Consider the following 26,104-nt stretch of genomic DNA (forward strand, 5'->3'; position numbering starts at 1 on the left):
TGAAACAGCAATTTCTTAGATTGTGGGAAACCTGCAGCATCCCTGGAATAAAATCAGTTTTCTGAGGAGTAATTAATTTTTTTTCTGAGATGTCATGCAGGACAGATTTCTGTAAAAAAAAAAGTGCTCTGATGAAAAAGGAAGTTCATAAAGACAAATGTATTTTAAATTTCAATCCATTTTCTGAATTTGAACTGAATTATAACTGAGGAAGCAAATCACTTCTAATTCAAATTTAAAGAAATTCAGCATGTTTTTTGAATGACAGATCGACCGATAGAATGATAGATAGACAGAATGATAGAATGACAGACATAAAGATAGATAGATAGATAGATAGATAGATAGATAGATCAAAAGATAATTGATAGACAGACATATATAGATAGATAGACAGACAGACTGACTATCTATCTACTGTATCAATCCATCCAACTGACCGACAGACATACTGAACTTCTTGTGTGTTGTGGCCACTTCATTTCAAATTTCAAGTCATGAATTGAAAACAAACTAATTCTTCAATCCTGATTTTTGCACAACCCTGCTATACCAATTACATAAAGGAAATGAAAAGGATTTCCTAGAGCAAATGGATTGTGTTTTACTGCTTTTGCTCATTTTCTTTAGCCATTCTTAAGAGTGCTAATAAGATACATCGTTTGCTACGGAGAATGAATTTAAACATCGACTTGAGTGTATGTTTACAAAGTATACAGCAAATTACTGAGGAAAAATAGGGTGCCACATTGCTGAGGATCAAATACTGTGTTAACAGGACCTGTCAGAAATAAAACTCCTTGAATATCTAAGGAGCCAGCCAATATGGATTCATTCGCAAGACACTACTGACATATTATAGTTATCCTGTTTCCGAGAGAAGAATAAATGCCATTAGAATTCCCCAGCTACTCTCTCTGCGCCCACACCTTTTCTGGGCGGGCTGGAGATGGCCTTGCTCCAGACTCCTGATAATGTGCTCCTTTCTCTTTTTTTGTTTCCCCGGCATCATTTTCTGCTGACTGCCATTATCTACCATTGGTGAAAATCTATTCTCGATCACAGTGCCCCCCCTCCATGAGGACCTTCAGGGTAAACCTCCCACTTACCAGCGCTCCCTGTGGGAAAGCAATCACTCAGCGTCAACACACCTTCGCAGATGCCGGGAGTCTCGTAGGATGTACCTACCTTAACTAAGGTCGTACAGAGCCACTTATCTTTGCATCTGTTGCATGGAAACAACGAGAAGAAAAAGAGGCTAAAAATGCTAACAAGCTCCTTGGAGGGTTTCAGCTGTGTGTAGCATCCAAAGTGATTGGAGGTCAACCGAAATGCATCTCCATTACATTATAAAATAGAGGGAACTGCAAATATACATTGATTGGTCCTCTAGCTGCCACTTTCTAGGCCAGCTCTGAAGCAAGCGAGGCCCCAGGGGTGTTCTTGTGCTCCAAAGCCACGTGACCTCCGTTATCTTGATGGCCCGCCTGTACAAAGCAGTGTTTACCGGTGACCTCTAAGCACTGGGAGCAAAGACGATGAGACCATTCCTTCCAAAAGCACATACGTGGCAACATGGCTGCCGCAGGCTCTCGAGCCTGCAAATTTCAACTTCCATCTGTTCTTCTCAACATTATCGAAAAAGAAACAAGGCGAGACAAGGTGGTCGGGGGGAAATCTCTCCTCAAGCCAAGCGTGCATCCTTGTGATGACAGACTGCTGGAGGCTGAGCATCATAGCAAACAATGCTGTTAGATTTATAACAAGAGGCCCTGAGCACTGGCTGAAGGCCATCTCATGCTGAGAGCTGGGAAATGTACACAAGATGGATGACACAGAGCGACCGGTAAATACTGCGTGAACAATGGATCATTGTGAAAGTGAGTCACCGAGGACACCCTTGCTTTTAGTTCACCTCTTATATTTATATTGACTTTTTAATGCGTCCACGGCATACAAACTCACATTTTTCTTTGATCTTATCAAAGTACGTGCATTTGTGAACTACATAGAAGACAGAGACTAAAAATATAAGCAATATATCTAGCCAGCGCACAGCTAGGTTTATGCTGCAGGACAAAGACCATTTAATCATACTCAATGTAGAGAAACATTTTATTTTGGAGCATAACATCTACCGCACATCCAATTTACACAGAGCAAAAGCTGGCAGCTGGCGGCAGTTTTGGCGTCTGAATGAATTCTCCTCTTCTCATCGCTGTTCCTCCAAATCAATTGGTTATATCAGTTTTTAAAGCCCTTTATAACACTCTTCCACACCTTTCCCACGTGTCTGTGAAGGAGCTTGGGCCCTTAGTGAGGACGACTATGGCTGAACGAACATATGACTGATTGGCTACAGATAGGGTTCTGGCAGGTGCGCACACTTTGGGGTGAAGTCTATGAGTCCACATTCCCCTGAGTCAGTGCCACTTGTCATTCAGGTGATCAGACAGGGGAAAAGATAATGTCGTATCTGAAGTCAGCCCATAAATCAGTGCACAAACTCTTTTAGACTTCCTCTCAGCTCATCTGATAAACATTAGCGTCTGCTGTCTGAGTACAGTGGTTTCTTGTAGCACTGGCAGTCTCGTAACCTGAACAATTATCAGATGAAAGAAGCATTTCGAAAATGTTTTCAGGTTTTGTAAGTGAAAACAGCTTTAAAAACCACAGAGACATCAAATGGTCTTTCTCCAAGGATATAAATGCAGGCTTGGGGTGCTTGTAGATGTGGATTGTAGAGGACTGTGACCTTCTCCACGAGCAGCGGAGGGACTAGAGACAGCAGCTGGTTGGTAAGAGGGAACAGCTGCCCACGTCCAGTGCAGTCAGATGTGTCAATCAGAGACTCGGGGTCCCACATAGTGTAATTTCCTATTTAAGTGACGATGGTGAAAAATGAGTATGTTAAAGTCAAAACATGGGAAATAGGGGTTTGGAATCAAACCATTTTATGTACTACGCATTATAAATCACAGGTTCCCTCCTCAGTCTACCAAGACCATATACTGTATGGAAACCAACCCATGAATACATTAACATATGACTGAACACATTTACATAATACAACTATTCACTTATCAGCAACTTGGCCCTGAGATAACAAACAGTGTGCAGAATTGTAATATGAATTTTAATTTAAAATTTAGGTAAAGAAACTTCATCAAGACAAACTTGGCTTGAAAATGTTAAACACACAAAAAAACAAAAAAAAACTTCAAGAGGTTTATTAGCCTATCAATCTGTCTGCCTACTAATAAGGCTAATAATGTTTGATTATAAACGTACTTTTCCATTCAAAAGTTTTGGGTCAGTAAGTGGTTTTTTTTTAAAGAAATTAATACTTTTATTTTGTAAGGACATTTTAAATTGATCAAAAATGACAGTAAAGACGTTTGTAATGTTGCAAAAATTTCCATTTTAAATAAATGCTGTTCTTTTGAACTTTCTATTTATCAAAGAATGCTGAAATTCTTTCACCATATGATTTCCAGAAAAATAGTAAGCAGCACAACTGTTTTCAACATTGATGATATTAAGAAATGTTTCTTGAATGATTTCTGAAGGATCATGTGATATTGAAGACTGGAGTAATGGCTGCTAAAATAAAAAAAAATGGAAATGAAACTACACTGAAAAAATGGTGTAGAAACTATATTTTCTCTCAGAAATTGCTAGCAATTTCTAAATTACATAACATTAAAAGTGAAATTCTGAAGTAAAAAACTGAAATAGTACATTATTGTAAAATGTATTAAATTTTTATTTTATTTACTACTAAAAATATCATATACCCCTAAAACAAAAATCATGTGACACTGACGACTGGAGTAATGTCTGCTAAAATATAGCTTTGCCATCAAAGGAATAAATTATATTTTGAAATATATTACAATAGAAAACAGTTATTTTAATTCGTGATAAAATCATACCACCTTAACTTTTGAACAGTTTTCTACTCATTACTATCTTTCCAAATATACAAAACTTAGAAACAAGTGGCTGAAGTTTATTAATACTAAGTAAGTACAACTAAACTGCGTCAAGAATCCCCACACCTTTGCGCAAGAAACCTTGATAACATTGTAAGTGAGTAAATGTTACGAAATTCTAGAATAAGGCTGCTTTTAAGATTTTGGAACTGTGGACAAAATATGGCTGTATTCTCAGAGGTCGCAACGCACGTTATCAGTTCAGTGTCCAACAATGAACGGAAATTACATAAACTCAGATAGAGATGAATGCTGCAGTGAATGTAATTGGAAAACCATCCTATTGCTTTCCTTTGCAGATCCACTGATATTTTTGCTCTTTGTTCACGTAACCTGTGGTTATTGCTTTCCTCTTCTTTTGTATACTTCTTTCTCTCAGCATGTTGGATTTGTGCACAATGACAGCATGAGGTCTCGCGACCAAGAAAATAGGCTCCCATTTTCTTCTTCTTTCTTTCTCTCTCTCTCTCTCTCACACTCTCAGACACACAGAGTCCTAGAAAGTGCAGGACTCAGTGGTGTCCCATTCTTACAGGCCCGAGGGACCCAGGAATCTTGAATAGACGGACACTCATCTTTCTCCCTATCTCTTACTTTCTATAATCTCTTTTTATTGTCCTTCTCTGTATTTCCTTCTAACACCATTTCTCTCCTTTCCACTTGTTTATTTCTGTTCTTGCTCACTTTTCTCTCATTCTTTTATCCTTGCCGACTTTTTCCACAGAATAAAGACGGGACTCAGCAGTATCTTGCAGCCATTCCTGCATGTGACAGGAACGAGAGGCTGCTGAGATGGAGATAAATGGGGAAGCTCAGGAGGGGTGAGCGTTGACATTTGAAGCTTTTGACATTAAGAAGGGATCAGCTTTTCTGACTCAACTTGTTTGGTACTTTCACTCATTAATGTGACTGAGAATATGGAGTTTTAATGTGTGGAGTGTAAATGACTCAGAACTTCGAGCTCCATCATCACCAGCACATCTTCATATTATAAAATGTTTGAATGCTATTTAAACTAATAACATACTAGAGAGACAGAACATTGAACTAGAGCATAATTATAAAAGAAATAGATACACATCATTCAGTGGAATTAGATTGAAACAAAAGTATTTCTATCAGCAGGTAAAATCGTATTAAGCTTAAAGCTTTCATTTAATGTGCACTCAGTAATTTCTTTCTTATATTTGAAAAGTTTTACACCAAAGAAATAAATGGCACCAGGGAGGTCTGTAATACCTGAAGAGAGCCATCTGCTTGCATTTCCATTCAATGCCAGTTGCTTTGCTGGCGCAGGACCCCTAAAAAGCACAGTATGTGATTTGAAGTTTACCAGCTTTGCTCTTTGGTGCTCAGTTGTGCTGAGAAAGTTTTCAAATAGGAGAAAGTCAGTACAAAAAAATAAACAAAAATACATAAATAAAATTCATTCACTGGTAATACATCTACTATGGTATTACAAACAACATTTATAAAACATCAAACATGTAATACTATGAAACATGTAATATTTAATATACAAACATATACAAACATCATATAACATGTAACAACATATTATGTAATAAAAATATTATGACGTGCATGCGCCCCTTCAGATTTTTGAGCCAAGTGGATTTTGAATGCAGCTTCCAAAAGACAAAAAAAATAGCCCAATAATATATATTTTTATATTTCATACAATCACACCGGCGTGATTAGAACGGTGCAGTACGGTATATCACCAGCGGCTAAATTCAAATCTGTGTTCGCTGGCTGGCGCTGAGCCAGAGACAGACGCATTTTTACAGCGCTGCACATTATAACCAATCACACACGATTCTGTTGAGCTTATGAATGCAGTGACCAATCAGAGGTGTTCCGATGAGTCATCGCTGTTTTGTTCATTTGCTCGCTGAAGGAATTCTGCTCTCTGACATTCTCTCACCAGAAACAAAGATGTGCGTACGAATGTAAGTGAGATATTAATTTCACAGTGTTAGCAGCTTCAGTGATAATAATGAAAGTTTTTGAGTAGGGATGTAACGATTCACTCAACTCACGATTCGATTCGATTCACGATTTTGATTTCACGATTCGATTCGATTCACGGTTTTATTTTTACAAAATGAGATTTAAGACAAATTATAAATTAAATGTGTCCTTTTATTATTGCTTGGACAAAATGCTGCACATTTCTTTGTGAAATTAAAATATAACACTATAATAATATACTAATAAAGCACTTGCATATTATTGCTCTTTTGTTGGTTTTGATTTTGACATTTGTTAGTCGCCTTGGATAAAAGCGTTTGCTAAATAACAAAATTTTAATTTAATGTAAATGTAAATAACAAAACTAAATTGAAATTTTAAAACAAGCCCCAAATCAAATAAATAAGTAACACAAATAAAATAAATCTCTTCATATAAACAAACTAAGGCTTTGTCTGTGCTCTTTCCATTTAAAATTAGAGGCAACCACTGCATTTTAATCATGATCCAAACAAAGATGCTGCATACATGCAACATGAGCAGTTTTTAATCTAAATTAGAATGTATGATTTTGAAATTTGAAGCAAAAACAGTGAAACTATACATACAAATATCTGCATGAAAGCAGACGAGCTGAATGAGACGCAGATTCACTTTCTGACAGCAGGTGGCGCTTAAAGCGTTTCCTTGGTTTCCGCTGTAAAGAAAGCAGCCCTGCACTTATGAACTTTAATGTGCATTATACAGAGGCAAGATGAATAGAAAAAATACCATCTAAACTTTTCTAAAGGCAGTAAGTTCCCCTCAGACATGCATTCATATAAACTCCTACCCCTTATTGAATCACGATTTGTTTAGCATCTCAACCGATTTAAATCGTCACATATTTGAATCGATTTTCAACCGGCTCGCGGTTAATCGTTACATCCCTATTTTTGAGTGCTTAAAATGTTCTTTGATCATGTAAATGTTCTTTGCTTGCTTTCTGTCAAATGAAAGTGTTATAATTAGCTAATTACAATGTTTTTATTAAATTCACATTAAATACAAAGTCAGTCGTATTAAAATATTTTATGACATGACACCCATATCTGGTACTTAAGTAAAAAGACGTTTTTTATGTGTAGTTATATATTACACTATTAGGCTACTTTGCCCATCGCCCATTAGATCAACTAACATAAGCATAAAGGTGCAAAATGCATTTGCTTACACATATTTGAGAATCAAGATATTTCATGATATAGTTAACACGTTTGGAAATATTTCAAATAAAAACGAAAAAAATAAATAAACATAAGCCTATATGGCCGCTGTGTGTCACATGACAAGCATGAAGAGCACTATCTCCTCTCAAAATAACAATGCTCTCTGTATCCGCGGCTGTCAACATCAGAGCATAATCCTGCTTGACAAGAGCATAGACTCTACGTGACGCTTCATTCACATTCCAGTCCCATCATATCATGGTCCCTGCAAACACCTGAGAGGAATCTCTGTGCAGGGCCCTGGTTCAGGAGCGCCGGTCAGCAGCCAATGTGTGTGCTGATAAAGTCCGCTGATGTTTGCGCATGGCTTAACCTGCATGCGGTGGTCAAGCCATTGTTTTAAAGGCATCATGTTGTATCATTCAGTGGAGTCTGAGCAGGGTTGACAGGGCCATAGAGGTTCTGTGAGCTGTAATTCAAACTCTCTCACCTCCTGTGTGATGCCCACCTCACTTCTGTCAGTTCATGTCAGCCCATAAACCCCCACAACCCCTTATGCATTTCTTACACATTGACAAATGTTTTTAAGCATAAATCTAGCAATACATTTAACAATAAAAATAATACAATTATCAATTTTATAATAATAATAATTCATGTGTTTTAAAATATTTTAATAATAATGTACAGTTGTGCTCAAAATTGTCCATACCCTTGGTAAATATGATCAAAGAAGGCTGTGAAAATTAATCTGTATCATCAATCCTTTAGATATTTTATTTTAAAAATTTACTAAAATCTAACCTTTCATTGGAGAATAAGAATTTAAAATGGGAGCGAAATCTCATTATGAAATAAATGTTTCTCTCTAATACACATTGGTCCAAATTAATCATACCCTTTTATCCAATACTTTTTGCAACCTCCTTTTGCCAAGAGAACAACTCTGAGTCTTCACCTATAATGGCTGAAGAGTTTAGAGAACATCTGACAGGAGATCAGAGACCATTCCTTCATCCAGAATCTCTCCAGACCCTGGAGAGATGTTAATGCTTCTCCTCTTCAGTTCACCACATCTATATTTCTATAGGGTTCAGCTCAGGGAACTGGGTTGGCCAGGGCAGAATATTTGTTTTGTTCTCAGTGAACTATTTCTGTGTTGATTTTGATGTTTGTTTGTGGATCATTGTCCTGTTGGAAGATCCAACCATGCCCATTATAAGATTTCTAGCATGGACAGTCAGTTTAAAAATGTTTATCCATTGGTATTTTATAGAATCTATTATGCCATCTATCTTACCAAGATATCCAGGATCTCCGGCAGAAAAATAGGCCCACAACATTAAAGATCCAGCAGTATAGTTCATTGTACACATGGGGTATTTTTATCCCTGTGTGCACCAAACCCATCTTGAGTGTTGGCTGCTAAAAAGCTCATTTTTTTAGTTTCATCTGACCATTGAACCCAGTCGCGTTTAAAGTTCCAGTCGTGTCTAGCAAATAAATATGCTGGAGTTTGTTTTTGGATGAGAGCGTTTTCCTTTCTAGTTTTTTCTTGAAACCCTCCCAAACAACATTGGTTTTTTTTTTTTTTTTGAGGCTTTCTGACCCCAAGACTCAACTATTTTCTGCAGTTCTCCAGCTGTGCACACAATTGTACTTTAATCCTCAATACTAAATAATTATTATTATTATTGTTAAATATTTATTATTTTTGGTATTATTAATTAAATATCTATAATAATAACAATAATAAACAATGACTATAATATAATTATTATTAATAATAATTGTTATACAGTATATTTGTATAGTTGTTACAATAATAATCAAAATAACAATTAACAATCAATACTACTACTACTACTAAAAATAATATTTTTTATTAATAAAACTATTATTATTATTATTATTATTATTATTATTATTATTATTGAGGCTTAAACAACAAAAACGCAATGGAAATCATCCTTTATCATCCTTTCGTTTTATTATCTAATGAAAGTTTGTTTCTCAAGTAAAGTTCTTATGCCTCATTCCCTATCCACAGTGGTAACATGAGGAGAATGTATTTTAATAATTATCAAAAAATAATAATAATAATAATTAGTTGTAGTAGTAGTAGTAGTAGTATATATTATTATTATTATTATCATTATTATTTAAAGACTTTGAAGACTAATTATTTTTATATTAGACTTTAAAGATAAAAACATCCAATGAAAAACATTCTTTGAAAAGTTTTATTTTATGAAAGTTTGGTTCTCAAGTAAATTTATTTTGTTGAGATTATTTTAGATAAAAGAAGACAAAAATCTTGATTGGCAGTGGCAGTGTTCTTATCCCTCATTCCCTCTCCACACTGGGAACTTGAGGAGGGAGTCCTCATTACCGCCATCAACAATCATGGAGAACTTCTTGAAGAAAAATTAGATAATGTCTGAATGTGATCTGAAATGAGAACGCTTCACATGAAGAACCTCCATGCTTATTCTGATCTCCTTAGAGTCAAATGAAAGCGGTACTATTCTAATGCGGCAGGAAAGCCTTGCGTTCACTCACACACAGCACCAAACGCCCAGGGCTGAACGCATTAAGTAAAACCACAGCACCAGCGTGGTATTGATCCTTCACACAGGCTGGTGCTCTTAAGGGAATTGATAAGAATCATTTTGAAAGAGAAGTAAACCTTGATGATTGTAATCGGGAGATATTATCATTGATTTTTCCGGCCTTTATTCCATTGTGTGCCAAATAAAGAAGCATTTCATTGCACGGTGGCTCTCCTCTTCCCCAATCCCACTCCAAGTTAATTCACATCCTCTCATTAAATAGTCCATACTGCTGTGGCCTTTTCACTGGAGGCACTATTGATATGCACCCTGCCCTGCGAGTCTACGCACCCAGATTATCCAATAACAGGTTACTTTTCTGCAGTACTGCATTTCCAGAATTTAATTAAAACTATAAATTAATAAGTCTAATAGGACCTGCATAAATCCTATTGCATAGCCAAGGTCTCCTTTAATTCTTTCCTGATCTCTTTAATATAAGATTACACAGTGACTAAGAGGGCCTGCATCCTGACGTGTTTTGAATTAGGCTGCATGTACCTATCAAAGCGGGATGTTTATGTCTGATGCTGTGTCATGGCCAGGAAACTAGTCAACTGATGAGGTTTAAAATGGCACTATTGTACTCAATTAATAATGTCAGCTGGGCAAATCATAGCAATGCACAAGCACTTCTGAAGATCATCATATTTGCATCGATCACATCTTCAGGCACAAACAAATAAATTGCTCAACTCATTAACAAAAATCCCTGGACATTTAACAGTCTCCTATAAAATGGAGAAAGAATAAATTGAACAGATCCACTGGTAATCTAATTCTTATTAAAACGACTATCTATATAAAGTATTTTTAATTTTGATTGCTGCAACACACAAAAGTTGGTAGAGAGGAATAATAAAAGTGAAATGGTTATAGAATATCCGAGTTAAACACATTTGAAACAGTTCACCAACTTCCATACATAATATTCCATACATAATATGTTATTCCAAACATTTATTTATTTATTTAGTCATTTAGCAGACGCTTTTATCCAAAGCGACTTACAAATGAGGACAATAAAAGCGTTTTTTTTGTTTTTTTCAAACATAACATTCAGTTGAATGTGTGTGACCTTTGATCCCTCAGATGGCATTGCATGAGAAACCATCATGCTGCGGTCAAATATAGCCACATGTAGATGTGCCAGCAGATCTGTCTCCTATTGAAAATGTATGGCCGGTCATGAAAAGGAGAATCAGACAATACAAACTGATGAGCAGCTGAAGTCTTGTATCTAGCAAGTAAGACTGGGCAAATATTTTCATGCAAAACTTGCAAAAATTAGCATAATTAAAAGGAAACGTGATTTGACACAGTGGTAAACATGCCTCTGTCCCAGAACATGCCTTTTTGAAGTGTGTTGTAGCCATTAAAATCAAACTTTGTTTACAAAATCAACTTTTCACAAAACATCCCAAATTGTCTGAAATTGAGAATTATAAATGATCATTATTAATGATATCATTATAATTTTTATTATTGAGGCTAAGACAGAAAATTTTACTTAATTTAATATGTATTATATATTATATATCATATAGTATTATATTATACTACTAAAGTAATATAGCATAATATACATAGTAAGGTGATAATTATAAATTATCATTATGAATAACTCAATTGACATCGTTATAATTATAATAGCCTAATTATACACTGTAAAAATGATTGCTGTGATTAGTTATCACAACTTAAAATTCAACATTAAAATAAGTAAAGCCTTGATGCAACTTACAAAAAAAGTTATGTTTGTGTTTGACTGAAGTACAGTTAACTTTATCTTAGTTAAGTTGGATATTTAACTCAAGTTGTTATAACTTCCAGCAACACTGGTATGCTTACCTTCATCCACATTATTACATCTTAACATTAAAAAAATTATTTTGCATCAAATGATTTGATCAACGTTATTCGTACAACTATTGTTTGTAAGTTATCAAAAAGATAAATGCTTCCCCTAAGGATCAAACCCAATAAAGGCACTACTTCAACTTGAAGTTGCTCATGCTTTTAAAAAATAAATAAATAAATAGTAGTAGTAAATGAACACACTGCCATCTAGTGACCAGCATCCCATCTAAGCTGAACTCACTATAGGTTCAAGCTAGAAAATGCATAAACGTGTGGCTGCTCTCTTGCATTGCAGTACATCCAAAACAAGAGTAAATGTTTCTCAGGAAAACAATGTGTTCATTTGTTACTAAACTGTGAATGTTTAGGTGGACATTCAAGTCTGAAGGGACCCACACATACACATATTTTCAAAAGAGACTAAAGTGGCAGTACTTTTTATTTGCTATTAATTCAGGAAGCATTCACACTGAAAAACAGAAGTTTAATATTGTGTTCTGAGTGGCCTCCGATGTCCTGTGAGGTCAATGAAACCCCGACAGCTTCAACGGTATACCAACCACTACACCTTCATTTATGCATGAAAAAAAGCCACAAACAACATGCCACAAAAATAAGCCTGTTTCAAGGTTAGTTAAATCATGCCTCCGGTGGAAAAACAGCAATAATCAGGATGGATTATATCTGAAGCAGGCCCGGGGGTAGCGTGCATCTCTGAGCATATCATCTGAGCTGTGCACTGGCAGCCTCTGACAGCAAGGGTCAGCCTCACCTCCAGAGACCTGCTCAGTGTCACCTTCAGCAAGCACTCAGCCATGTGTCTGATCTGGGATCCAGCTGGCTACCCTGCCTGACCTCCGCTGCCTGATCAGAGCGAGGTTCAGACACCTGAAACAAGTCTCAGGGTCATTTGGAAGGTCAGCGAAAGAGTCCAATGCAGAAAAATGCTCCGCCTACAAGTCTTAACCTTTGAGTCTCGAATGAAAGCTTAAGAAATAATCTACAATAAAGGCTAAAGTTTCATGTCTGAAGTCTGGGTCAAGTTACAAATTACTTGCAGCTAAAAATTACATATTGGATTCTATTATATGTGACGCATTTGAAAACAGTATCTAGTACAAATAAGGTAAGTACACACAAAATCAATAATTCAATAAATGTATTCAATATGCTGAGCTGTGAAAGGGTTTAAGCAGTGAAGGCAATGCACGCCAATTTGTTCTCATTTGCACATCTCACCCCATATGAAATGAATTTCAGTTTATTTTATGTTGAAGTAAATGCTGCAACTTTATAGGTTTTTTGGACAAGCCCCAAGGCCCCAAAAGCCCCAAGCAAGAGTATCGTTCCCTAAAGTAGTTACCAATCTTACAAGCCTTCTACATGTGCACAACACACAAATAGCTTTATAGCTACTTTTTAGAAGGCATTCAGAGCCCTCTCGTTCTCACATTGCCAGAGGGTTTTTGTCCCTTTGTTAGTTCTATTTAACAGCAACATGTTTTTCTTTAACTGGTGTATACTACACAGCATTGTTGTGAGGCATTTATAACTGAACCAAGATATTTTTTATATATATATTGCAGTTTGATATACATTTACATTTGACCTTTTTCAAATTTAAAATTAATTATAATTAAATTTGAACTGAGATTCAAAAATCAGAAAAGAGATAATAAATAACTTTTGTAGCTTTAAGTATTCATCTATATTTAATTTAGAATTTAGTGTTTGATAACATTATTCAATTTCTGTATATTTCCTACTTGCTGAAAGGCACAGGTAAATAGGACATTTATTATAAAGGGTTTATGAGAAGATTGTTTAAGTTCACTTAAATTAGAAGTTGTTCCCCCGGTTTCACAGACAATAACCGGGCCGTTATTTTTTTTTAAAGTCTAATAAATGTTAACTGTACTGTTGAATGGCTATAGTCAATTGTTAAATATTAGGGGAAAAAATACTTTTTTTTTTTTTTTTCAAAAAAGACATCAGTGGTATTTGTATCAGTGATACTGGCCCTCAGTCATAAAAAAAAGACGCCACTAAACAAATATTAAAAATATACTGTCTTTATGTTGTTTCTACGTTAATTTTAAGATTGAGTGTGAAATTATTGCAATATACAAGTATATTTAAAAACCTTAATGTAAGGTGGGATTAATCACGATTAATTTCAGAAAAATGTGCGATTAATTAGTTTTTTTAATCGATTGACCCATTGGATTTCTGTAAATTGCAATTCAGTGCTGCATTGTGAGTAGAGTTGATTGTAGAGTTAAGTTGATTGATTGTACCATTGGTGGGAAACGCAAGCCAGATCAAATTCTAATATGAAATGGAGCAAACTCATAATTTTGCCCAACCCTGCAATTCAGTAAGGATAGATGTCAAAACATCTTCACTTTAAATGCTTCATTCCAAACCCACTGAATCCACCCACATGAAGACTGTGAGAAGGTCAAGACTGTGAGAAGTCTTTTGATACTTTCGAAGTAGAGTCTTAAAATTCCTCAAAATTGTGTCAGGTTTCTGACTCAAAGATAAGAATAAACTGATCAAACACTTATTCATAATATATGTATGACAGTTTTGGAAACAACCTGCATTTGAGGGGAAAAAAACCCAATCACCAGATGCTCATTAATTTATGATGGCATGCAACAATCAACCTCTTACTCATCAAATACAACTAAGTCCAAATCTTCAGCCAGAAATTTGCCCATTTGTTTTAAATTGAAGGATGACGGGGTTTATTTTTTTCCAGATTTCCACATTATGGCCATAAAATCAAATTGCACAAATGGTTTTTTTTTAGATGACAAAATTACCTACTGTGAATTTAACAAATATAATGTTCACAATAACTGTATCCTTCTAAAGGCAAAAATGTGGATCTGAAGGAGCTGTATCGTGTAATTTTTGTTATAGCCTCATCATGCCTAGTTAATAACTTAGTACTTAATACATAACTACAGAAAACAAACTACAGTTTCTCGTCATACAGCGTTTATTAAAGAGACAAAGGCATTTCAAATTCAGACATTTCTAAAAAAAAAAACATGGATTCTGTCCTATTAAAATAACTGATAAAGTTAGTGAAAACCCACAAAAGCCTAAAAACAGAGTATATAACCCAAATGCAAAGATAGTTAAAAATCCTAGATTAAGGCCTTGATCTCAAAAAGCTGTAGGTGTCAATGATATTCTTATGAGATCCATTCTTATATATAAACCCAGAAAGCCGATCATAACCATGAATTATGTCACGCAAGAAATTCCGATTTTGTACAACAGGGTCCCACGAGGGAGCGTGTCATGATTTGGATTCTTAACTTTCCAATAGAATTTCTTTTGGCATGTTTGTTAAGACCTGAAACACTTAATGCTTACGATTAAGTTGTTAAATCTGAATGATTTTAAGGACAGACAGGAGGGACTAACTTCAAAGCATGCAACTCCAAACCCAGCAGCTGAAATCAGTCCATGTGAAACACTCAAGAGTCCATCTTCCATAAAACAGCACACAAAGTCAATTAGTCCGCAAAAGTAGAGATAAAGTGCTTTTGTATTCACTCAGTGCTTGTGCTCAGAAAACCCAATGTCAGTTTTTAGAGCAATACATCAGAGGCTGTTGATGGTCTCAGAGCTTTTTCATCAGGACCCTTTGAGTGAAAGACTACCATCCAAACATATACTCCATTGCTTTCGATACAAGACTGTCATCCTTTTTTGGTGTCTGTTGATCTGAGACAACCTATGAATCAGAACAAAACAAAAAGCAAGCACTTCAAAAATTATGCTTTTAAATTAATATAAATGCATCATTCATTCATCATTCATTCATTCAAATTGTTGTTCCTTACAGCACATTTCAGTTTGATCCACCAACTAGCATTTAAAATAACATTTGTAAACATTTATCTATATTCTATTACGTGTATTGATAATTTTCTTACTGTTTCCATTATGCAAAACAATACAGAAATTATTTTGACAAATATTGCAATTTGAAATATGGGTCAATGTCGTGACGCTAATGTTTTTGTGTCCATATGGTTTAGTTAAATTTAAAAGGGTTAAAGTTTCAAAATAAATGTGCAAATTAACTGCATACATTCTGTTTTTTGTGGACCAAGTCTAAAATTTCTGGTTTTAATTCATTTTGAGAAAATATTTGGGGGATGATGGCAAAGATGTCAATGTGGTGTAACCGTAAAAACTTTGTACCAAATAATTGATCTTGTTTAAAAACCACCATTCAAGGAGACATTTTGTTAATATTTTGCAAGAAGATCATGTGACAGGAAATTACATCACAGAGAAGGACCTCTTGTGATACTAACTGCTGCATGCAAAGGTTAGTAACTCTCTTTAAAATTTGAGATAATTTGACATTTTAAGGGTATGGTCAGGTATTCTTAGGTATACATGTCAAATGGTATGACCTCAGCAAAAATGAGTATTAACTTTAAAACTTACATTTGAAATATTCCCACCAAGGCCATGTACCTACAAAGGTGTCCATGATAATGCCTGTCAAACCTGATTTTAAATTGAAATGTCAAGTGGTGTAACTGGTGACTCCTATTACAAGCCTTTCTGTTAAGGGCCAATTTAGTCAAATATCACTAGTTTATGATGCTGATTAAAGATGTAATATAAACTATTTTTGAAATGTTTAGTTTTAATGCATATTTCTATTCCATTCACTTAAAATTTTAAAGGGATAGTTCACCCAAGAATGAAAATTACCACCTGATTTACTCACCTTCAAGCCATCCAAGGTGCATATGACTTTCTTTTTTCAGACGAATACAATCAGCGTTATATTAAAAAAATGTCCTGGCTCTTCCAAGCATTATAATGGCAGTGAATGGGTGATATTCAATAGTCCAATAGAAGTCCAATAAACTGCATCCATCCATCATAAAAAAGTGCTCCAGATGGCTCCGGGGGATAATAAAGGTTTCTTGAAGCGAATCAATGCACTTTTGTAAGCTAAACTTCCAAATTTAAAACTTTATAAACCGTAATCTCTTACTAACTAACTGACGTACGCGCATTCACGAGAGTGGCGTTCCAGCGGATGATGTAGGATGTAGGCATTTGAAAGAAGACAGTCATTTACACCTAGGATGGCTTAAAGGGGGGATCATGGGGTAATTTTCATTTTTGGGTGAACTATCCCTTTAAGCAATATACAGTATCATATAATATAATGTAATATATACATTAATTATTTAATAATGTAGCAGAAGGAAGTGGGTGTCTACATTTGAACATCAATTCACTCTAATTACAATATGAGACACGAGTTCACTGTTCATAACTATGATAATTTCGTGTTGCCAGATTTTTTTTAGCATTGGAAAAAAAAAGCACTTCAGCTGAACTTGAATATGAGACGAGTTCACTGTTCATCACTATGATAATTTCTTGTCGGATATTGTTTCTTAACTGTATTTACAATATGAGACACGAGTTCACTGTTCATCACTATGATAATTTCTTGTCAGATATGGTTTCTTAACCGTAATTACAATATGAGACGAGTTCACTGTTCATCACCGTAATAATTTCTTGTCGGATATTGTTTCTTAACAGTAATTACAATATGAGACACGAGTTCACTGTTCATCACTATGATAATTTCTTGTCAGATATTGTTTCTTAACTGTAATTACAATATGAGACGAGTTCACTGTTCATCACTATGATAATTTCTTGTCAGATATTGTTTCTTAACTGTAATTACAATATGAGACGAGTTCACTGTTCATCACTATGATAATTTCTTGTCGGATATTGTTTCTTAACTCTAATTACAATATGAGACACGAGTTCACTGTTCATAACTATGATAATTATGTTGCAAGATCTTTTTTTTAGCATTGGAAAAAAAAAGCACTTCAGCTGAACTTGTTGACAGTCATGCTTGATTTTCAGTGTCAATTTCTTCAACAAACAATGACCTTTGGCTGTAGAAGCAACATGGTCAAGTGGTGTAACTGGTTTGTGTCAACTGGCGTAACCAGTATTTTTCATAAAAATATAATTATATACAGGAAAATGAATGTGGAATAAAATTTAATCATCTAGTTTAGTCTAATAATATGTTTTTTAAAATATTTTTTACAGAATTTGTCAAAGATTATTTACAAAACAGGTGTTTTTCGCATATGTCCCGCCATATATTGCAAAAACGCATTAGAATTTACATTTAGAGATAACTCTTTGGCGGTTACCCCATTTGACATTTTCATGTACATTCAGTCTTAACTTTTGTAAAAAAGTCACTTCTTGATTTTCAGTGTCAATTTCTTCAACAAACAATGACCTTTGGCTGTAGAAGCAACATGGTCAAGTGGTGTAACTGGTTTGTGTCAACTGGCGTAACCAGTATTTTTCATAAAAATATAATTATATACAGGAAAATGAATGTGGAATAAAATGTAATCATCTAGTTTAGTCTAATAATATGGTTTTTTATATTTTTTACAGAATTTGTCAAAGATTATTTACAAAACAAGTTTTAAAAGAATTTTAATTTCTCATCTTGCCAACCCCTTTTTGTCACTGACCCTTATATAAAACTGCCCAGATATCAAAATGGTAAGAAGAAGAAGAAGAAAAAAAAATCACAAATATTTCAACTCATGTTTAGTCAGGTTTGGGAAAACTACAAACCAGTAAGAAATGGTTTTGGCTAGGTTCTGCTGTCAAAAGAAAGACTTTTTTTTGCACATTTTTGACATAATAAATATAAATTATTATTAATTTTATTAATATTTATACCCAAATTAATCTGTAATCATTACTGATAACCTTTGTAGCTTTATAATATGCTCCTCCACTCTTAAATGGCAAAAAAACTGCTCCTCTTTCCACAAAGCCTCAGCATTATCAAATGCATTATTTTTATAATTTTTTATGTATTTATTTATTTTAAGCTGCCTTTGTCAGTTTTATTTCAATTTATTTGTTCAGTACTATTTGTGTGGGTTTTAAGAGCAGTGGTGTGTGGAAGGTTATTGGTCAACTATACCTGGTAGTCACTGCTGGATGCTTTGTAAGCAGCACTGAGGGGTCTCATGACAGATCGGGGAGTTGATAGAGGGTGACTGGGGGTACTGGGAGCCTTCACCGGGGGTGTGAACACAGAACTGGAAGTACTGCTCTTGTCTGAACTCTCTATTACACTCTGAAAAAATAAATAAATAAACACTCATAATGTAACATTACCACTGTTACAATTACAACCAATAGAATTATCGCTTCTGTGCTTCTTACCTTATCGATACAAGGTTTGACGCCAATCATTATGGCTTCTCCAAATATCTTTCCATCTTTACTGAGAGCTTTTCGTGCCTGCAGTTTAGACTGATACTGAACGTGCATCCAGTTGCCTGAATTAGACATCTGTAAATGAAAGAAACAAACTTTTATAGAACACAATTCATATAGAAAAACCTGTCTGCAGTGCTGAAACTTGACTGTACTTACCACATGTTTTAATATATTTCCATACTGTGCAAACTGTAAAAGGATGTACGATGCAGATGCTGGAGGGAATCTGTGTGCAAACAAATATAAAATTCATGCCATATGTAGAAATGGACACCATAAAGCCTGACACATCATATCTGTGCAAATGGAACAAATAAGTTAATAAATTAATGATCTAAACACACCCAAAAACTGTGACCCAGGTGTCATCTAGCTGATCTTCTGAGGACAGAGCATCTCCTTGTGTGAAGAATGGATCTACTTGAGCTGGGGAAAGTGTTGTTTTCCTCTGCTGACCCGCAGGGCTAAACAAATTAGACACTATAGGACAAAAAAAATAGAAACTAAGAATATATTTTTTGATAGAACACCTCATTTAATAAGAATTTTTTTTTTTTTAAAGTGATTTTTACCGGTTCCTGGTGTCCCTGGTAGACCAGACAATGGTGTGTGTACTCCAGCAAATGGCTGTGAAAAAGAACAAAATCTCATTAAAAACATTTTAAATGCTTCTCTTACATTAATTATAACAAAATCAACATCAAGTGTATACTTCACTAACCAGCATTGCAAACAAATGAAACGTTTTGACAAACAAATCACAATTCATCGATAACTTTTGTACTAAAATTTATTCTAAATGTAAGAAAAAAAATCTAAAAACAACTGAAACCATAAGCAAACATTACATACTCAGGGTGGCCTTTACATACATTACATACTCTGGAGTAATAGCTTAGGTTGTTATAGCCTAAGCTGCAAAGCTTTTCCACAATAATAAATACAGTTACGCATATGCACAGCTGGTTAATGAACGGTCTGTATAAATGGTGTTTATTTAGTTTGAACCGATTTTGAGGTTGGCATTCGAGAAACTTGGGGCTCTCATGCGAGAACGTCATGTTTGCTGAGTGATGAAAGGCTGTAAAGGAAAAGTTTTGTGGAAAGCCCTTTTAATTCTTAATTAATTAATAATTAATTAACTGCCCTTTCAGGACAGTTCGGACATTGCGGTGAATCAGAGGTAAAAAACGATATAAATACTGTTCAGTTTCTTACACAGACTGATCGTTTCGTGTCTTTACACATCAATGCATCGTCACGAGCCGCAGGGTTTAATTTGGTTTTGTTTGTGTATGTTTTTTTGACTCTCAAAGCCGTGATTCCCATTCACTTCCATTATATGACTGACAGACTGCAACGGTTTGAGTTACAAATCTTTGTTTGTGTTCTACTGAAGAAACAAAGTCACCTACATTTTGGATGCCCTGGGGGTAAGCAGATAAACACCAAATTTTCATTTTTAGGTGAACTATCCCTTTAAATACATTAGCTACTTAATGTATCTCCATGTTCTTCTGTGAACACAGGTCATGTGCTTCAAAATCTTTATTTTTCTCACTTGCTTGCGAGCAGCAAGAGGTGACATTCCCACACAGGAGCCGTTGAGGTCATCATAGATGCTTCTGACTGGAGGGGCTCCACTCTTGTCTTTAGGCGTTGGGACCACTGGCTGTGGAGGAGACCCACCTGATGGAGGAGAGCATCAAATGTCTTACCAAGTAACTTCTGTGCTATGTAAAAAAATGACATATTAATAATTCCTTATGGTTTTAGCAAAATGCAGTAAAAGAATAATAAGTGTTTACCAGCCAGAAGAGGAGACCTTGTTTCTGCCCCACCTCCTGTCAACCCAAAAGACCTGGGCTGAGGAGTGACAGGAGCAGGCAGGTCTCCCATCAGAAACCCAGGTAAAAACTGAGCCCCAGGCTTGGGGGAGGTTGGAGATCCGAGTGTCATTGGTTCAATACCTGTGATTAGACATTAAAAAAGGGTCAGTGAGTTATACATTTAATACTTCTTGCAAATTACATTCTAAAACCTACACTTGCTTTTAATAGCTATATACGGACAATTAGGAACAACTGCAATTTAAAAGGTTTTTTTATTTTACTCTCAATATAAAATACCCGCATATACTGATAATGTATAAGTTGTTATGAAGCCAATTAAACGCATGTCTTTCTGCTGTATTGTACCGGTCACATTAGCACAGCCACATGTACGCACGTCTCTACAAACTCATCCAAACACAGGACTGGTGTAAAACACGACAACTTACTCTGGATATCCATACTGGGTCACTATCACGGCAGCCACGGAGAGAAGATCAGCCCTACTTTACCAAATAAAAAAGAGTGCAAAAAAATTTTGAACCATACGGAAGTTGCGCGTGCTGTAACACAAGCGCACTGCACTTCCGCTTTCACGAGACCAGCTCGCGCCTGTCGCGCCCCTGCAGGAAAGGACATGAAACTGATTTTTAGTTTTGGGAACAAATTCGGGCTTTTACTTTCTCTCACCTCGATTATTGTAATCGCCTACTGTTTTTAGTAAGAAGTGTATTGATAAACTACTAAAGGTGTAAAATGCTGCAACTGGACTGTTTTAGACCCAGGAGGAGACATTTAGTACAGGATTAATGAAAGTTATTTTTTAGTGGTTTTCAAGCACTGAATGGCAGAACACCGTCATACATTTCAGAGTACTGCCAACTACGTTCTAAACTGGCGTTTCGCATTTTTTAAAAGCAACCTGAAGACATGTTATTTTAAGATTAATACATTAAAACTCTATATTTAGTAACTGTATTCATTTTTTTTCACTAATATTCTCTTGTTTTTTATGCTTGCATTTTATGCTGTGTTGTAACCATAGACTGTATAAAAACAGGTTGTAACTTGTAACAGACCTGTGAAATGCCCAGTAGCCCCTCACTGCAGAAATGCTGTATTGCTGTATTCACATTTTTCAGGTTAACGGTTCTTACACTAATTCACCTGAAGATGGCACTGTTGTTCTACTGGGTGGCTTCATTCCCGTCCAGGACCTCACAGAGTAAAGGGACACTGAAATCGTCCTCCTCTTGTTGGAGCAAGGAGCATTCATCTCCAAAATTAAGAAAACATTAAGTTTATGTTTTTATACCATTATTTGTCCTACGTTAATTAGCATTTTAGGGCTATATACATGCTTTTTTTTTTTTTTACAAAAAAAAAAAATGACATTTCTATTCTTTTGAACTGAAAACTATTTTGATTTTGATTTTTAGTTTTTTCATAATTGATAATAATCAGAAATGTTTCTTGAGCAGCAAATCAGCATATTAGAATAATTAATTAGCATTTTAGGGCTATATACATGCTTTTTTTTTTTTTTTTACAAAAAAAAATATATATATATTTCGATAGATTTTTTTTATGTTTATATAATTTTTATGAGGTGGGCCTAATAAATTCTTGATAGTAGCCTATATTTTAGCGAATATGAAAATTATACCCTTGCTTAAAAATGCTTAAGAAAATCAATTCTGGAAGTCAGTTAATTTCTGACTTTGCCTGCAGCTTATTAGTTGCATTATAAAATAAATTAAATTTAATATGCTTTAGATGATTAATTTGCTTTAGATTTTTATTTTTTTTATAATCATTATGCTGTTTTTCACTAAAGACGGAGAGCTGCTGGATTCTGATCAGTGCACATGGACTGGACTATATCCTGCCTATATATACTATATCCTACGTGTGCGTGGTACAAAATAAAAAGGTTTTGAGAGCAATGCTAAGTATTCATTAGTGCTCAGTGATTTATATCAACAGTAACTATGTCTCTCCAGAACAGAGAGACAGAGGGAGCAATAGTTTTCTGTAAAATGACTGAGCACATATCCCCTAGAGCAAGACTGAATATATGATGCCAGTCATCTGCATCCAAATAAAGAGAGAAATGCCAGCTCCGTCTAAACCCATTAAGCAAACTGCCATATTTGAAAGATGTATTTGTCTCTTTATTTTGATTTATTTAAACAAATTGACACCCAGAGGGCTCCTTTCCTTTATAAATCCCAAGATGTTGGGTGATGTTTTAGAATAGCATTATATTTGTAGAGTCGAACACATGCATTTTCTGAAGCCCATTTAAAGGTTAACTCATGTAATAAAGCATTTATGTTGCTGTGGAACTTCATTTTGCTCAAATCATTTATTTCACATCTGTTCAGTGACTTTCATTTATTTTCACAAGGTATGCCATCTTCAGTAGTTCTGAATTGCGTGCCACACTGATTCTTCCCTGGGTAAGAGTTTATTATCAAGGAGCGAGATAAAGCTGAAGTGTAGATGAAGCTGTCTGATAAGAAGAATGCAAACAGCTTGCTCTCTGTGACTTGTACCTGCCAGTGGCAGCCTTGCTTTTATTACTCTGCCATATTCCATGTCATTCTCTTGGACTGTCACACAATAATGAGCACTTTTTGACCTCGGTAAACTGTGAAACTGGCTGCTTACTGTGTATTAGGTAACACTTTATTTCGATAGTCCACTTTAGACATTCTATTAACAGCAAGTAACTTTGCAACTACATGTCAACTAGCAGTTAGTAGAGTATTAGTAGACTGTCTGCTTAATATCTTCTAACACTTTCTTTGTCAACTTATTCTACTAACCCTAAACCTACCCTGTCTACTCTTAGAGTTAGTAGACATGTAGTTGCAAATTAATGAGAATTAGTTGACATGTAGTTGACATGTAGTTACAAAGTTACTTATAGTTAGTAGAATGTCTAAAGTGGACTATCGAAATAAAGTGTAACCGTGTATTACGCCTTCACTGAGCTGAAAAAGAGTGAAGAACTCAAAATGACTAATAAAATGAAGGTTATGCTTGTGGAATATGATGAGCTGCTTTAGACGACTAAAAATATCAGCAAATACAGACAATATTCCCTGTATTGTTAAAGACAAGGTGAACAGTTTTCTCTGTATAAATAAGAATTTTTACTGTGGGACTTTAAGTGATCTGTTCATTTAAGACTTGCAATATTGACCACAGCGTCCTCTGTATGCTAAGTCATCCATGTCCAGTGATTGCATAAAATGCCCTGCACTTCTGACAATGAAACTGCTAAAGAGCATATGTCAAGGTCAGATGGTTGATCCCCATAAAATCAGCAGAGTGAAATATGGGTTTTCAGTTGGCATGTGCAAACAACTGAAAAAGTGAATGTGCTTTTGTGTGATAAATGGTTATCTTTCCCAATGCTATGTGCACTAAGAAGCTATAAGTTTCCTCTGCATACCCTGTTTTGTTTTAAATGTTTCATGACAATAAAACACATTTAACTTGGCATTAGCATCTGTTAAGCAGATTTTAAACTTAAAGCAACTTGTTTCATTCTTTGAAAGGGGTTTGGCAATGGGTTAAACTTAAATCACAGTGCCAAGCTACAAACAGTGACACCAACATTTTTTTTTTCAAATTCATATTTGAAAAAAAGTCTTTGTTTATGAGTTATTAACCATGAACTAAAACTACCCAGTAATTTGAAAGTGCAAAAAATAAACTGAACAGCACTTTCCTCATTAAGTATTCATATGCTTTGAACAGTCACATACAATTTCACCTGTTTTTTGTTTCAGTTTAAGCAAAAAATCAAAATCAGACAATGAAGGAAAGATGTGTCAGTTGGCATGAAGCGGAGACCGTTTTATTCTTACAGTTATGTTCGAAAAGCACATTCATGACCAACTCAGGAATATACTGTATAGCCTAAGCACATTATGAGCAAAAGTGAGACAAGTAGGCATTTAAACAAGTTGCATGCTGTGTTCACCCAATCAATCTCTTAAACTGTTAACCTAAAAGACTACAAAACATGACCCAGGATTATGCTGACCCAGAGTTTAAAATGGCCCAGGGTTAATCATTTAAAGGGACACTTCACACACAAATAAAAATCCTGATAGAAAAAATAAACAACTTTTTGTATGTGTCTGTGTTTCCCAAAATAAAGTCGTACAGTTATGAAACAGCATGAGGGTTAGTTGCGTAAATGACAGAATTATAATTTTTGGATGAATGATTCCTTTAATTGTCAAAAGCCCTATAAGGTATTGAACCCAGAAATCAAAATCAAACTCTTTTCATTTTCCTGAGGAAAGATGATTACTCACAGTTTAGTGCTGCACAACATTTCATTATGCTGGACCCAGCTGCTGTGATAGGCACTTTGTAATTATGTGGTTGTAGGAGGCTCGTGATGAAGGGACACCCAGGGTCATCCTTCTGGTTGAAGCATTTAAACATGTATTATTCAGCAACCTGGCACAGAACATTTCCAGGACCCTGTCAGAACTGAGCTTCACAGCTTTACCTTTCACAAGCCCCTCATATACTGCAGGGGAAAAAAATGCATTTAACATTGAGAGGAGACAAATATTGATCGCTGCTCAATACACAGTAGGTTAAATATACAGACATCGTTCGACATTCCGAATGGTCAGTAATAGCTTGCGTCTGATGCAGTAAGGATATAATGACTGTTTGCATTTCTTTTGTGAAGTCTGAAACTGTGCATTGGACTGTGGTGGAGATATGAAAAATACTTCACAGTTATTTCCACTGACAAGCTTTTTCAATTCTTTGAAATTAAGTATTTAAGAGGGAGCTTCAAGCCGGAGAAAGTTTTAAAATTTCTTTAAAAAACTAATTTAATAAAAAAAAGATAGCTTCTAATATCATGTGTTCGATGAAGGGTTTAAATGTTTAAACAGCCAGACAAAATAAATAATAATCTTATAAAAAAGATGTTTATTCATTAGTATACTTCTTTTAAATGAAAAATAAGTATAATTTCAATCTACATTTTATACACAAAATTATTCTTATGTATACTTGTTCTCCAATTTATAAAATTATATATATAAATAGTTAACTGTGAATAAAATGGAAGCCTGTTTCCGCCATAGAATAAAACAATAAAAAAAGATCATTGTGACTTTTTATCTCAGAATTGGAAATGTACCTCTCAATTTTGAATTTTGAGTTTATGAAAAAAAGCGAAGGGAAAAAAGTCAGAATTGTTAGTTAGAAATTAAGAATTGTGAGGA

At 35.0% G+C, this 26,104-nt stretch overlaps 1 protein-coding gene across 5 annotated transcripts; it reads right to left on the bottom strand.

Moving 5' to 3' along the window:
- Positions 1-2,193: 2,193 nt before the first annotated feature.
- Positions 2,194-22,081, bottom strand: nup35 (nucleoporin 35). Of its 5 annotated transcripts, none has more exons than XM_016565091.1 (9): positions 21,999-22,080; positions 20,808-20,969; positions 20,561-20,688; positions 19,572-19,626; positions 19,344-19,479; positions 19,156-19,225; positions 18,943-19,071; positions 18,698-18,853; positions 2,194-2,877 (listed from the first exon to the last, which is right to left on the bottom strand). In XM_016565091.1, the coding sequence occupies exons 1-9, from the start codon at positions 22,033-22,035 to the stop codon at positions 2,845-2,847; spliced, it is 906 nt and encodes a 301-aa protein (XP_016420577.1). In that variant the 5' UTR covers positions 22,036-22,080; the 3' UTR covers positions 2,194-2,844. The 5 variants fall into 5 exon arrangements, with proteins under 5 accessions (XP_016420577.1, XP_016420573.1, XP_016420575.1 ...); XM_016565087.1 differs by lacking the exon at positions 2,194-2,877 and adding an exon at positions 12,081-12,537 and having other exon boundaries at positions 21,999-22,081; XM_016565089.1 differs by lacking the exons at positions 2,194-2,877; positions 21,999-22,080 and adding exons at positions 12,081-12,537; positions 21,281-21,440.
- Between the last annotated feature and the right edge of the window lie 4,023 nt (positions 22,082-26,104).

The sequence above is a fragment of the Sinocyclocheilus rhinocerous genome, unplaced genomic scaffold (genome assembly GCF_001515625.1).
Source record: "Sinocyclocheilus rhinocerous isolate Xijiao unplaced genomic scaffold, SAMN03320098_v1.1 scaffold1473, whole genome shotgun sequence".
Classification (NCBI taxonomy): Eukaryota; Metazoa; Chordata; class Actinopteri; order Cypriniformes; family Cyprinidae; genus Sinocyclocheilus; species Sinocyclocheilus rhinocerous.